Here is a 13,891-nt window from a genome sequence, read left to right as displayed (position 1 = left end):
AAACTTCAGTCAGCTCGGGTTGTGCTGGAGCGGAGGTGAGAGGGCCTCTACAAGAGTCTTCACTTCTCTGAACGGATTTTCCTGCGTTTGTCTCAAAGACTAGTTGTTAGACCTGCAGTGGAGTCTATCTGGGACTTTGAGTTTCATCCACCATGGGGGACGTGATTTCCAGTCACCTGGATGAAGGCAGGCGGGAGATGATCACAGGTGAGGAGCGTGCTGTGGTGGACGTTTGATTGGTGCGTGCTGTTTTGGCGTTTTGGCACATGTGCGTTTTTACGCAGTGGCCACTAACTGAAAGGGTCTGCGTGATCTGAGAGATGATGTGAGAATGAAAGTCATTTTACCAGGACGTTAGTGTGATTCTGGCACTTTTTACTGGGTTTAACTGACTAAAGGATCTCTAATACCCTGCTGTAATAGCCCGTGGGATCAGTATTGGTCTACTTTTGCAATAAACGCCAGCAGGTATCTGTGTGGGTGTAAGCAGGGCAGTGGACAGGATTTTTAAAACAGTGTGTCCACCCACTCCCCTCCCCTGCTCATAACAGATAAAAAGCAGTTTCAATGACAAAGTTTTAAAATAGGTCTAATACTTAGACCTCATGATCTAAAAGCTGTTTTCTAAGCACTTAAAAGTATGAAGCCCAATGCTAGAATTTTTTGGGGGGCCCGAAGCTGATCTTGGGGAGTAAATATTTGCAATATCGATATCACTCCCATATCAGTCGATATTAGGAGCTCACTGTTGAAGACCCTGCCTGACTCTTCACCACTGTCTGCTCAGCTGTGATGTGGTCTGTGCTACATGTGCTGTAGACTGTACTGAGTATTGTAAACAGTTGAGTCAGAGCTCTGACTGTAGTTGCTCTTTGTCTTCTACAGTATCACTTGAATGTCATTCATGTTACCAGATCAGTTACCTGTTTGTGAAGGATATACAATTTCTGTTAGAATCTGAGTTCTGTTTGTATTTATTGCATTTCTGGGTTTTGAGCGTGCTTACTTCTATGTTTTTGCTCTTTCTATTTGTTAGATTTGTCTTTAGTGGCTACCATAGTATTTTCATCATCATTTAATGTACCTGTAAGTTTCACGATTAATTGTTTGACCTATATCATGTCAGAAATTTCCCCCAAAATGCCCAACACAACAAACAGAACAGTCTAAAACTCAGTTATTCAGTTTTCAATAATAAGATCTTCAGATCTTCACATCTGAGAAGTTCCACTCAGCCAGAGGTTTGAATTTTTCCTTGATGAAAATAACTGAAGAATTAATTGATTAACAAAACTAGGCCTGCGTCTAACTATTATGTCTATTATCAATTCATCTTAATCAGTTTAATAAATTGCTTGGTCTATGCTTGGTCCAGAAAATTTCTCACAATCACAAGTTTTCTAAAGCCCGGTGTAACATCTGGAAGTGTTTTCTTTTGTCTGACCGGTTTTTCAGATGATTTCCCAGTTAATGTTGCAAATGGTAAAGAAAAGCAGAAGATTCTCAGTTATCAAAATAGCTGCCGGTTAATTTTTTGTCGAAAAACCAGTTGAGTCATCAAACGGTCATTCTTGCTGTGTTGAGCTTCCATATTTCCACATTAAACTGAAGATTCAAGGTGAGTGGCCCATGTGGAAAAGACTGCAGATACTTGTCAGGTAGGTCTATAGCTTGATTTCTGTGGAACTTGGGTGGAGCTTTATCTGTCAGCCACACCCGGTCTATTGACTTTATCAGCTTAGTAACCCAGGTCACTGTCAGGGTCATTTGCACTTTGATCTTGCTTTGAATAATGGAATAAATATGAATGTTGCTGACAAGGCCCGGCCCCTGATCTTTTATCCTGAGCTGTTAAATGAGACATTTTAACAGACAAACTATTAATGTATTTGCCTATCAGCCACGTTGACTAGCAGTTTATAACCATTTTCATAGTCCCACTCATCAGACTGAGATAAGAACCCTGAACAGGTAGAGGCTGCAACCTCATCAGCTTCTGTTCTTAGAAATAAGCATCTGCTCTTATTTGTTCTGTTGAACTTGTTCAGTTATACTTAGAGTCAAGTCAGATCTTGAGCCGAGTTACTGTAGCAGATAAGGTACAGCGCAGCATGTGCAGCATGTGGCATTAGCATGTTACTGCTAGCTTTATTTGGAACAAAGAAAAGTAATTTGGATTTGCAGTACGGTCATATAATCTGCCCCAGCCCTTACATTTTCAAAAATCATGTGGGAAATAATTATCATACCCCAGTTGAACTGATGGCCTGTGTAGACCCTGCAGATCCACTGACCTTTCTGTGTTGCATTTACTTTCCCTCCTTGATTCCTGCATTACGTTTTAGATGCACACATGCAGCTGAATAACTCAGGAAGCTATTTTTCAGCTTATTTTTTTCTTTAATGCCTTGAGTGGCCAATTCAGTGTGAGGCGCACACAGACACACACACACGCATGCATCGCATGTGGAATCTGAAGAATGCATGAAAAAGCATGTGTGTCTGTGTGGCTGGAAGGAAACCTCCTCCAGGCCTTGAGCTGCACAGCCAGCGCCACACAGTCTCTGCAGTCAAGACAAGCCCAGTGCCAGGCTGGCTTCAAGGGAAGTGCCTGGATTTATCATTAAAGCTGTCCACACACACACACACACACGCACACACACATGCACACACACATATGCACACATTCCCTCATTTTGTTCATTCCTGATGCGATGAGAAGGCGATAACCTGCTGTGCCAGAGATCAGATTTGTAAAATACATTTTGTGGACATGCCTGCTTATCAGAGTTGAGGTAATCACATTCACAGATAGCGTCGTCACTCAGCGCCATTGTATTCAGGCAGTGATTTATGTCGAGCTGATGAATGGGCCACCACTATATGTTGTCATCTAACACTTAGAAAAGCCTTGCCTTGACTGCTCATAAGAATAACTGTATGAGCCCCAGATCAGAGTCACTATTTAGGCAGCAGCCTGTCCAACTTCCCTCATAACCTCCAGCATGAGGTCGACTGTAGAGGGAGATATGGGGGTGTAGAAATGACCATGACCACATGGCTAACCTCTTATTTCCTCTTCGGAAACCCGTGTGAGTGCACCTAGCTGTCATGCTTATACATGTACACATGGAGAGGTTGCCTTGGCACTTTTATTGAAAACTGACACAAAAAATCATCCATTCAAGGCCATCTGCCTCTGACTGGCTGTGGTTTGATGCTTAGAGGAGAACTGGTTTGGTTTACTAAGGGAGTATCTAATGTTTTGCTTTGATCAGATTCCTGAAGTCTGTGTATAATGATGTTAAATTATTATATTTTTCTTTGGGAAATGTTCAGTGTTTTGTGGAATATAATTACAGGAACTTAGACTACGTTTATTTACATACATTTTATTTAATATTCAAAATGTTTTGATAGGAAAATGGTCAAATATACACCAGCTATTGAAAATTTCAAAAATTTCGACTTTCTGTCAATTTAAAATTTGAATTCTTATTAATTATTTTTTACTGTATGTAAGAATGTGAAGCAATTTAAATGTATTAATCACCAATATGTGAGCTGATTGTAACGTAACTTAAAAAATATGACCTTCCCCAACTTCCTGGGCTGCCTGTAACAGCCTGTGGACTTATTTCTATGTGAAAGACTCAGGACGCTGGGAATATCCAAAGGATGTGATGTTTATGCTCTCTCCTGAGTGCCTGTTAATTTGTGGATTTTATGTGCATTATCGCTAACGTTGCTCGTCCCACTCCTATTATCTGTTCATTACTGACGTTAGTTTAGGATTATCTTTGTCTCACCCCACTGCCCAGACCCATTCAGTGCAGTAATGTCACTTGACAATGTAAAAGGTCTCTTCTATTATGCTGAAAGTTCAGTCTCGTGTATGTCACGTTACTATTTTGGCCAATGCCCAGGACGCTTGTCTGAGCTTAACTATGGAGTGTGAGCACACCAGCAAGCACAAGGCACAGGATACTGACTGACTGGACATTGATATCATTAAAAACAAATTCTTTCTGAATGTTACATGAAGAACCTTGAATTTTCAAGAGAACAGAATAGTTTTCATTAATTCAGATTTCATAAGCTATCACAGTCAGAGCAAGTAAAATACACAAAATGAGTAAATACTTAAATATAATTAAGATAAAAGAGTAATTTAACACAGTGTACAACACACAGCACCAGTTTCCAGAGAAGAGTCAGAAAAGGTAAACATCATTTTGAGGAGCAGAGTTTCATTCTTTCCACTGCTCTGAGCAAATGTATTATTTTTTTTTCTCTAAATCTGAGGGGACCCCAAACTTCATCAAATTCTTTGTGCTCCTTCTTTCTCCCTTCTCAACTTTCCAAAAGAGTGCAATACACTTCCTCGCTGTTGGTATAGCTATTATTAAGAAAACATAATCTTATTGTTAAGGGTCGTAAGTTACAGTGAATTCCAACCTAAAGGAAGAAACAATGGGTTTATGTTCTCTAATTACTATAGTCAGGGTTTCAGTGTTTTTTCCACCCCAGAAACATGAATGTAGTTGCCCATGTTCACAAAGTGTTCCCTTATGTAGACATACACAGAGGAGAGCTGGTGTTGTCAGTGGTGGGTGAGGGGTCAGGAAACAGGAAATCCTAAATTTGAGTGTTTTTCCCTGGCTCTGTTAAATCTTCAGCCTCTGGAGCGAGTGTTAGGTTGCCAACAGGCTGGTCCTCTGTGGCCCGGGGAGGTGTGGCACTCACACTTTCAACACACACCCTTCTCAGCACAGAGAGGCTTGTTATAAATTAGTTCAAATAGCAGAAATACCTGTTGCTGGGACCTCACAATACACACACACGCACACACAGACACACACTTCTGTTGAAGGCAGAGCAGGTCTGAAGGTAAAAATGATCAATGAAATGTCATCCATAGTGTATCCTGCATCATTATCTGTTTTATTATTCAGATTTCATTATGACTAAACACAGTCAGCCAAAAATGGGACTTCCTGCACAGCAGATGTTGAGGCCCTGAGGCAAATTTCAGACTGCCTTGAAAAAAAATTGGATTTTTAGGCTATAAAAACTAGTTGTCAATTGTGCACCTGTTCTTTTTTTTTTTTTTTTTCCTCAATAGGGAATGTTGTGGTGGACACCGAAGGGAAATTCTGTCCCATCAGACACAAAGTAACATAGCTTTCATATGTTGTTTCTGTCCACCTGATGTCCAATACTCACTTCACTTTGTAGTTCTGTTTTGGTTTCAGCTCACTCCACAGAAAAATCTCATCTTCTTTTGGTGCTGAATTCTGCCCTGTGTTCACCAGCTGGTTGCTAACTGTCTGTCTGCTGTTTGGTGCTGGGCAGGTAGTGTCCTGTGGGTTTATCATAGCTTTTTCACAGGACATGACTGATGGAAACAAGGTTAATGAGGGTGGAATTTGTGGGCAGGAAAAACCAAAATAATTTCTAAATGAGGGGGAGAAAATAGTTCCGCAGAGGCAGGGCCACGTTGCCAGATTGGGATAATAATTCAGGCTGAGAATCTAATATGAGTCCAGGCCAGTCTCCACAGGCCAGCTGGAGTTCTGAGGGACTGTAGATTGCATTTTGAAGCCTGACCTGCTGCAATGGGCCAGCCAGCAGGCCGGGCCACAAGGAGAGCAAAGTCAGGTGATAACGCCCTGCGTGCTATGTGCTCTAAATTGTACTGTATGTGCCTCAGAGGTAGGTTAATTTGACTCTGAGGACTGTTACAAGCATCGGAGTAAATTGTTTGAATGGGTGATGAAAGTATGTCTGATAGCTTTCCCAGAGTCTGGAACAGATTTTGGACTTGTACACACTGATCTGCAGTGGTGGTCCACTTTTCTTTTTTTTTCTTTTTTTTTTTTTTTGAGCCTGGGGCCTGAGGCCTGGAGCAGAGCACTGAACTTTCCCTCTTAGCTAAACGGGCACTCTGAAAAATTGCTCTTGAGAAATGTTTGAACTAAAAGTCCTGCCCTGCCTCTAATCACCTTAGTAAACATGTTTAAGTCTAACCAAATTTGCTCTCATTTGCTGCTCTAGATCCTTGCACAAGCGCAGCTGCCGCTCTTGCTTCAGCGGTGATGGGAACACAGTCTAAATTTATGAGTCAGTCTATCACAGTGGAATGTTTTTGTTAAGACACTGTGGAGAAAGGAGGAGGGGGCGGGGGGGGTTCTCTTGTGGGTCTATTAAATAGCAGTCTAGTCTTAACTAAGCTCTCTATGTTCAAGACGTTCTGAAACTGGTGAACTGACGTCAGTGATAAGACAAGCTCTCATGTAAACGAAAAGCGGTGTTGGTTAGATTAGATTACCACAGCGATGGAAGACTGCACAGTAGCATCATTAGAGCTGATAGCTGACCTCAGCACTGCAGAGGGCCCCTGGACAATTAGTGTGGTAGCCAGCTGTATGACAACAAAGAGTCAGCCAGACTCACAGCAGCAGCTCACACAGCTCCCTGATGTGTTCGTCCAACCTCTAAAATCTGGAGTAAAGATCAATTTACTGGTTGGAGCATTTTCATTTTATACTACTTTATACTACTCTATATACTTATCAGAGGGAAATATTGTACTTTTTTTCCACAGTTCAGTTACTAGTGACTTTACAGATTCCTTTTTTTCCCCAAACTTATCAGAACTTTAGGGGCCTGACCCCCATGTAAGGAACCATGGGACTAAACTAGACAACTATATATGAAGTAGTTAAAACTATCTCCACCTTGAGCAGCAGTAACAGTAAAATACTGCTCACAAATTGATGCAGCAGCATCAATAAGCTTATAATATTTAAAAAATGTTTCAGTCACAGGGGACAGTTAGCATACATGCTTTTACTTTTGATACTTGGGGTATATTTTGGAGATAATACTTGTTAAGTAACATTTTTGAATGAAATGATTTTACTTTTACTAGTATTTTTACATTGTTGTGCTGGTACTTTTAAAGGAACAGAAGTCTTCGTCCACCACTGCAGCAAACAGGTTTAAACTGCTGACTGTTTTTATCAGGTATCTGTAAGTATAAGCTTTAGCATTTTGGAGCGTGAAGGTTCATTCTCGACCCTGGAAACACACATCTGTGATAAAATAGCATTTGTTCTCAGGTCACGTGAGCAACTTCCAGTGGAGAAAAAGTCAAGTGAACCTTTGAATAAATTTTGAAAATTTTATCACAGATTGGTTATTGGATGTTTCTTACTGAAACACCCCTTAAGAATTGTTCTTAATTTTTGTCTTTACCTTTTTATTAAAATAAAAAGTCAAGCCATGATGTGACAAACAAAAAAAAAAGGCTAATAAAACTGCCCACTCCACTTGGAGGACAAGATGTTAAAACTGACTGTCCATTCTTCACAGCCTAGTAAAGCATCTGTCTTTAGGTTTAAGACTCTTTCTTTTCCTTGTCCTTCTTGTTTCTTTATTATTCCACAGAAACAGTTCACAAAGTGTTGTTTGTGAGTAGAGGTACTTCAATACATCAGCTTAGTCCCCATATGAATAGGGCTTAAGACAAGCATGGCTGAATTAGTCCCTGGTCCTTAACTAATGGTGGATAAAGACACCCTCAAGCTGTGAAGAGAACCTCACATACAGCCCTTCACACACTCACACAGCCAGCCTTCCTGAAAAGGTCCTGTGTGCGCTGCTCCAACAGTCATCACACATCCTCACGTTGTTGTGAGTAGGCACTTTGCGGGAGCTTCTCTGTTTTGACAATGAAATGTACCAAATTAGGGATGTTCTCACTCAGGAAGTGGATAGTCAGTGGAAATATTGAAAAGTTTGCTGACATGTATTAATACAGCAGGGACAGTCACATAAGCAGCAGCAGCATTATCCCTGAGTGTATCTCCCGCTGTCTTCAGTTGTTTGCAATGAATGAGGTCTTTGATTCCCCTCAGCTGTTTGATGTAGTCTGGCTGTCATGTGATTAAGACGAGTGACTTCTCTGAAAGAAGCGTGTCAGCCATGGAGTGTGTCAAAGCAGCCACTCTGAGCCAGCCGCTGTCAGTCTTGTCAGATGGATGAAACTGAAGATTAGACTTCAGTTGAGTTTTTAAATGCTGCTGCTAATCACAAATATGAGCACTGATAAAAAAATATCTGTGGGCTCAGTCTGAAAGAGCTTGTGAAAGAGGACTTGTGCAATAAAAAGGATGCTAAAGGTCCATGTTTGAACTCATATGAGTGAAGTTATTAAATCAGTTCCTTAAAGCAGTGTCAGGGAGGAAACTGTAAAAGGCTGTGACCAGAAGGGTTTATACACCAGTCCTTTCTGTTGGTGTGTGTGGTTTTCACCCTTTCACACAAACTTTCTCATGTGCAGTCATGGTCATAGAGCGCTTAGTGCTGTGTGAGTAAGAGGAGTGTGAGACACATACTGACGACTGCATTGTTACTGTCTGCTGTGGATATTAAATGAATCAGCCCTCTGACTGTTTCCTGGTTCCCCCGCCCACAATGCACTTATCTTGCTCCAGCCCCCCCCCCCCCCCCACCCAAAAAGGAGGAAGTTAATCTAATGTGCACTGATGTTTGATGGCTACTGTGCTCAAGGCTTGGTGTCAGCTTGGTGACGGTATTAACTGAAAGTGTGATATTGTTACATTACAAACAGCCTCAGTTCTTCATGTCAGTGATTCCACAAGATGTTGTTCCTCTGAGATTCTGCTCCATGTTCACATGATTCATCACATGGTTCACCACATGATTCATCACATCATCTCTGCAGATTTCTCAGCCACACATTCAAGCTGCCAATCTCCTGTTCTACCACGTCCCAAAGGGGTTCTACTGGATCCAGGTCTGGAGACTGAACTTACTGTCATGTTCATGAAACCAGTCTGAGACGACTTTATCTTTGTGACATGGAGTATTAGCAGGTGTACAGGTGCTCCTAATAAAGCGCTCAAGTGAGTGTATTTCTTGATAAGTGAAAGGATTAAGCTGCCAGTGTGCTTCTTCTTCAGTGCTTGTCAGGTGGTTGAATAGCTTCAGACAGCCCATCTCTCCACTTCTCTCTCACAGGGAAACTGTGTCCGACCATTTCTGTAACAACAGCAACGTCATGAATATCTTCCAGGAGACACCGTCTGAAAAAGTGTGTTGTTATCCCCATATTTCAGTGATAATCACATCTCCCCCCTCTCAGCTTTGTGCTTCACCTTCCTGTGTGGACTTTTGGAAAAATTACAACAACTCTTTTGATTTCTGACACAGACAACACGTCATTCAGACTGGTTCTGTTTGTCCATAATCTGACTCTACGTATTCGGTTCTGATCTGAAAGTTGAGAAAGGTATGTGGGAAAATACATATGTCTCCAGGCTTTTATGTATTTGTGCAACTATCACAGTACATGCCAGGTCGAGCCCAGTAATAAAACAATGGCAAATGTACAGCACTGGACTTTCTCTTGGCATCTTTCCCCTCCTCCATCTCGTGTTTTCTTAGCTGAGGGTCACATTCCTCGTTCAGAGCAATGATCTCAAATCACTCCGTTGTTTGTTAGCTTTGACTTTTTGTGTTGACCTTTGTGCCACAGAAACCATCTCTGTTTCATGAAGTGTGATAGATTTTTTTTTTTGTTGGAAGGGGCTGAGCAGAAGGGCGACTGTGATGACTCATGTTGACAGGATGTGGAAGTGAAATAGGTCACTCTCTTTGGTCACCAGGATGTTTATTCAACATAGGTTGCCTTAATCATCACAGTTCAGACACTGATGTCAGACTCATTTCACTTGTATGTATCGAGTGTAATCCAAAATGTCCCCACAGTGACACTGTACTGAGTCTACATGGCTCTTTTGTCCAGTTACATGTCACCGTTCCTAATCAATCAGTTATTGATGAAACACAGTGACACTTTCATTTCCCTCTTCATAGCTAGACTCAGTCCATCACGCAGAAGTAGGTGTAGTTATCTTCCTAATGGCTTTTCCAGAAAGCTTAAAGGGCCTGTATGCTACCATTTAGAGTGGACAAACCACAGCAGCACAAGCAGATAAATGGCAGATGACTAACAATTGAAATTAAGCTCAGTGGTCCACGTACAAGCTTTTTGGAGCTTTCAGCCACATTACATCATCGAACAGGAGTCAGTGGGTAGCCAGAGAGAACTCAAGTAATAGTGTGCATCTACAGTATCAGTATTTAATAAACAGTTTGACAGATAAAAAAATAAACAATAAAAAATGCTTGTGCACTTGTTTTTTTGTGGTATGCTGAGTAAATAAATCAGCAACCAAAGTGTAATTAAATCAATCTAAATGATCACTTTTAGATTGACTTATGTTTGTCTTTAAGCTCATGAGACAGTGAACAGTACATTTAAATTTTGAGGACTGAAATACAGAGTAACCTACTGGGCCTAATTTGCTCCATTCCCCCTTGTTACATTCCATTCTCAGCAGTCTGACTGTTGCACACATGTAAATTGTGATGTTGAATCTGAAACCTGAACTTTTAAGAGCTATTTTCTTCATGAGGACAGCAGCCTGACACCGCAGTGACACTGACTTTCCCTCCACAGATACTCACCCAGCACATCATCTGTGAGGCAGGCTATCTACTGCTATCAAATGTTTGTCAAATGTTGATTTTAGACTTCTCTATGATCACACCATATGTCTCTTGCAAACCAAAAATGAATTCATAAGTTACTATGCTCAACTTGGTACACTCAGGTTTTACTGCTACAGCCTTACATAGTCTGGTATGACCGGTAGCTTATGGTGGATAATTTTAGCAAATGTTGGAAATTTGAGTTTGATATTTCTGTATAACTACATCACTGAGTCTGATTGCTGACTTCTCTCTACGTGTGCTACTGTTACACAGTGGTTTACTGTTTGTCATAGTGTGTGTGTGTGCTCTTGCGTGTCTTTGAAAAATTCATATTCAGCTGTTAACACAGTAAATTTGAACCTTGTGCTTTCACCAGACCAGAAATGTTCTCATTGTTTGACTCACTGTGTTTGTTGAGGTTTCCTGAATCACCTTGATAAAACACTGATTCCAATGAATGCTGAAAAAGTCTATGACCGTGCTACCACACCCTGAAGCTGTAATGCTTACTGTGCTCATTGTATGACACACAATGTGAAACACAATGAGCATTACAGTCACAGTCAATGTCTAAATATGAAAAAAATACCCCAAACCACAATGTAGAACATTTTTTGAACTTAGTGCCACTACTGTCCTAACTCTGTGTGTGTGTGTGTGTGTGTGTGTGTTGCAGCTCGGACTGGTGGGGTCATAGCGGAGTTTGGGCGTCTGTATGAGCAGCAGTACGCAGTGGCTCTCTTCAACAAAGTTCGCTTTGACATAGAAGGAGGAGGTGGCCCGCAGCCACAGCTACTACACCGCAAGGTAAAGCATCCTCCTCCACCACTCTGCAAGACTCTGAGCACAGATTCCACAATCTGCATGAACTCAGCAGCAAAACTCCTGAACAGTCTGCCAAAATATTTCCAAACTTTTTTTTTTGAAATACACAACTCAACACAAAATAATGGAAGCCCAGTTCTGCCAAGAGAAGTAGACGGAATGTTAAGAAGGAGGAAAGTAAAAATACTCACGTTAAGTCAAAATTGTGAGATAGTAAGACTCCATGTGTGACAGTTATAAGATACTGTAAATGTAAATTTGGAATAATTATCTCATAATTTTTGTACTATCTCAAAAATCTGACTTTAGTACATTATAATGTTTACCCACAGTCAGATTTATTAACTCTTAGTATCTGATAACTTTTTTTAGTGACTGAAATGTGTCTGTAAAAACATGATGCCATTAAATGTCTGCCCAGATTTGGCCTGGAGTCTGATAATGGTGTGGTTTAACTGTATATTTCGGAATGCAGTCGTCTCCCTTGAGGAAAATAATGCTAATGGAGATTAAGAAACAGCAGCTAACGGATTCATTTTAGATGTTTGTATGTTTGAGGGAATTTTTTTAAACAGCAAACAGTCTGGCTTTTCCCCTACTTGACTTTAACATGTTTCTTTTTAAGGTCTTTGTTGTGAATAAGGTTTGAGCTGAAATGTCTTGTGTTCCACAGGTTCCTCTGGAAAACAAGTCCATCTTCTCTGGCTCGCTCTTACAGTACCTGGAGGAGAACAAGAAATGGAGGAACCGCTTCCTCTTTGTCCCAGACTCCTACAACATCAACTATTATGACAGCAAAGTGGTGAGGAGGAAACACCGTCTGTACAGTCTCTTTTTACATGAAGGTCATTTGATTCGCCGTCTAACATGTTAACTCTGCTCCGTGTCTGAACTGCCAGTCCCATGACAGACGCCTCCATCCCAAAGGCACCATCAACTGTGCTGGCTACAAAGTGCTGACATCTATGGAGCAATACCTGGATCTGATCAGCAACAGTCTGCCTGGTAAGGAGGGGGAGGGGAGGGGAGGGGAGACATGGGAGCAGAGACTGAAGCTGTAACACTTAATGCTGATCATTTTACACAGGATTTTTTATTTTTATTTCACTTTTTCATGGCATTTCAGGTTTCTAAAACAGGGAAATGTTTTCCATATAATTGCATTGTGAAAAAGCTTCTAATCATGTCATCAATCAACCGTAGGACACTCACATTCTCCACTGGAAGCCAGGATTGTAAACATTTAGCAGTTTATCATGATGAGGTTGATAAAGTGATAGAAACCTCCTCTCATCTGAGGCCTTTCTGCTGACTGCCAGTGTGGTTCTCATTCATTTGTATATGTATATACTGTAATAAAGATCTGAAGGAGTCTGAGTGTGGGCATTCAGGGTGAGCTGAAACATGGGAGGGATTAATATGGAAGAGCAACTAGAGCCACAGTGTTTGTAATGCTGAGGGGCCCACAGTAAGGCTGCTGCCTGCCTAAATGTCATCTTTAATCCCTTCAACATGAGAGCAGAAATGTTGTGTTTGAACCTGCCAGAGGCTGCTCAGAACTCCCTGGCTTTACTACCTTTCTATTATTTGCATAAAGTGTTAAAGTAGCCTAGCTAGCGTGGCTGTGGAAAACTACTGTAATTCATTATAGGAATTATAACTTCATACATTTTCTTTTTTTCCCCAGGTGTGAAAGCTAAGGTGGGAAGTTCACCCTTCCTTAAGTGTGCCACCCAGTTCCCTCTGATCCTCTGGCACCCTTACGCCCGCCACTACTACTTCTGTGTGGCGACAGAGAAAGAGCAGCAGAAGTGGCACGCTGTCCTCCAGGACTGTGTCAGACACACCAACGACGGTGAGTCCTGCCAGCTGCTGATCGACACAAGTTCTTGTACACACATGGTTGTAAATGCACTAATAGACAAAATGTGATCTGAATCCAAATTAGTTCACTGTTTATTGATGTTATGCAAAGCTCCTTTGTGATAAGAAACTGTTATTTATTAAAACTAACTAAACTAAGATGCAAGGTGTCTGGACACATTAGAATACATGGTAATAAAAACCCAGATGCTGATGCTCTGGGGCAGGTTCATGGAATAAATGTGGACTTGAGTCCTTTGATTTAGTCTGTGGCTACCCAGGGCTACAAGCTGAAGGGAGTGGCTCAAAAACCTCTCCACAAATGGCTTCTAGTACAGTTTTGAATAGTTGTGGCTCAAACATATTGGGTAATTTGCTCTCTGTTCACTTACCCTATCGCCACAGAGACATTTTTTGTGTTGAGAGCAAGAATGCCTTCATCCCAGATCAGTACCTCCAGAGTTCTGGATTTAGCCCAAAAAAACAGATGTTTGGTGTTGATAACAGTTCTGGACTCTTTTCACATCATGGCACATGGAAATAGATGTAGTATCTTTCTACACTTTTTCAGAAACGTTCATTTCAGTTTGTAAAACAATATCTGATGATGCAACAC

At 41.2% G+C, this 13,891-nt stretch overlaps 1 protein-coding gene across 1 annotated transcript in view; it reads left to right on the top strand.

Moving 5' to 3' along the window:
• The window catches only part of niban2b (niban apoptosis regulator 2b), a 47,071-nt gene that overhangs the window by 16,871 nt on the left and 16,309 nt on the right, over positions 1 to 13,891 (top strand). The window contains exons 2-6 of the mRNA XM_041042623.1: positions 10 to 207; positions 11,264 to 11,394; positions 12,086 to 12,214; positions 12,312 to 12,417; positions 13,100 to 13,267. Of these exons, the coding sequence (XP_040898557.1) occupies positions 153 to 207; positions 11,264 to 11,394; positions 12,086 to 12,214; positions 12,312 to 12,417; positions 13,100 to 13,267 (589 nt within the window). The 5' untranslated portion in view covers positions 10 to 152. The remainder of the gene's footprint in view (positions 1 to 9; positions 208 to 11,263; positions 11,395 to 12,085; positions 12,215 to 12,311; positions 12,418 to 13,099; positions 13,268 to 13,891) is intronic.

Source organism: Toxotes jaculatrix, chromosome 7 (genome assembly GCF_017976425.1).
Source record: "Toxotes jaculatrix isolate fToxJac2 chromosome 7, fToxJac2.pri, whole genome shotgun sequence".
Taxonomy (NCBI): Eukaryota; Metazoa; Chordata; class Actinopteri; family Toxotidae; genus Toxotes; species Toxotes jaculatrix.
The sequence above is the reverse complement of the archived record's forward strand: the minus strand, read 5'-3'. Positions and strand labels throughout refer to the sequence as shown.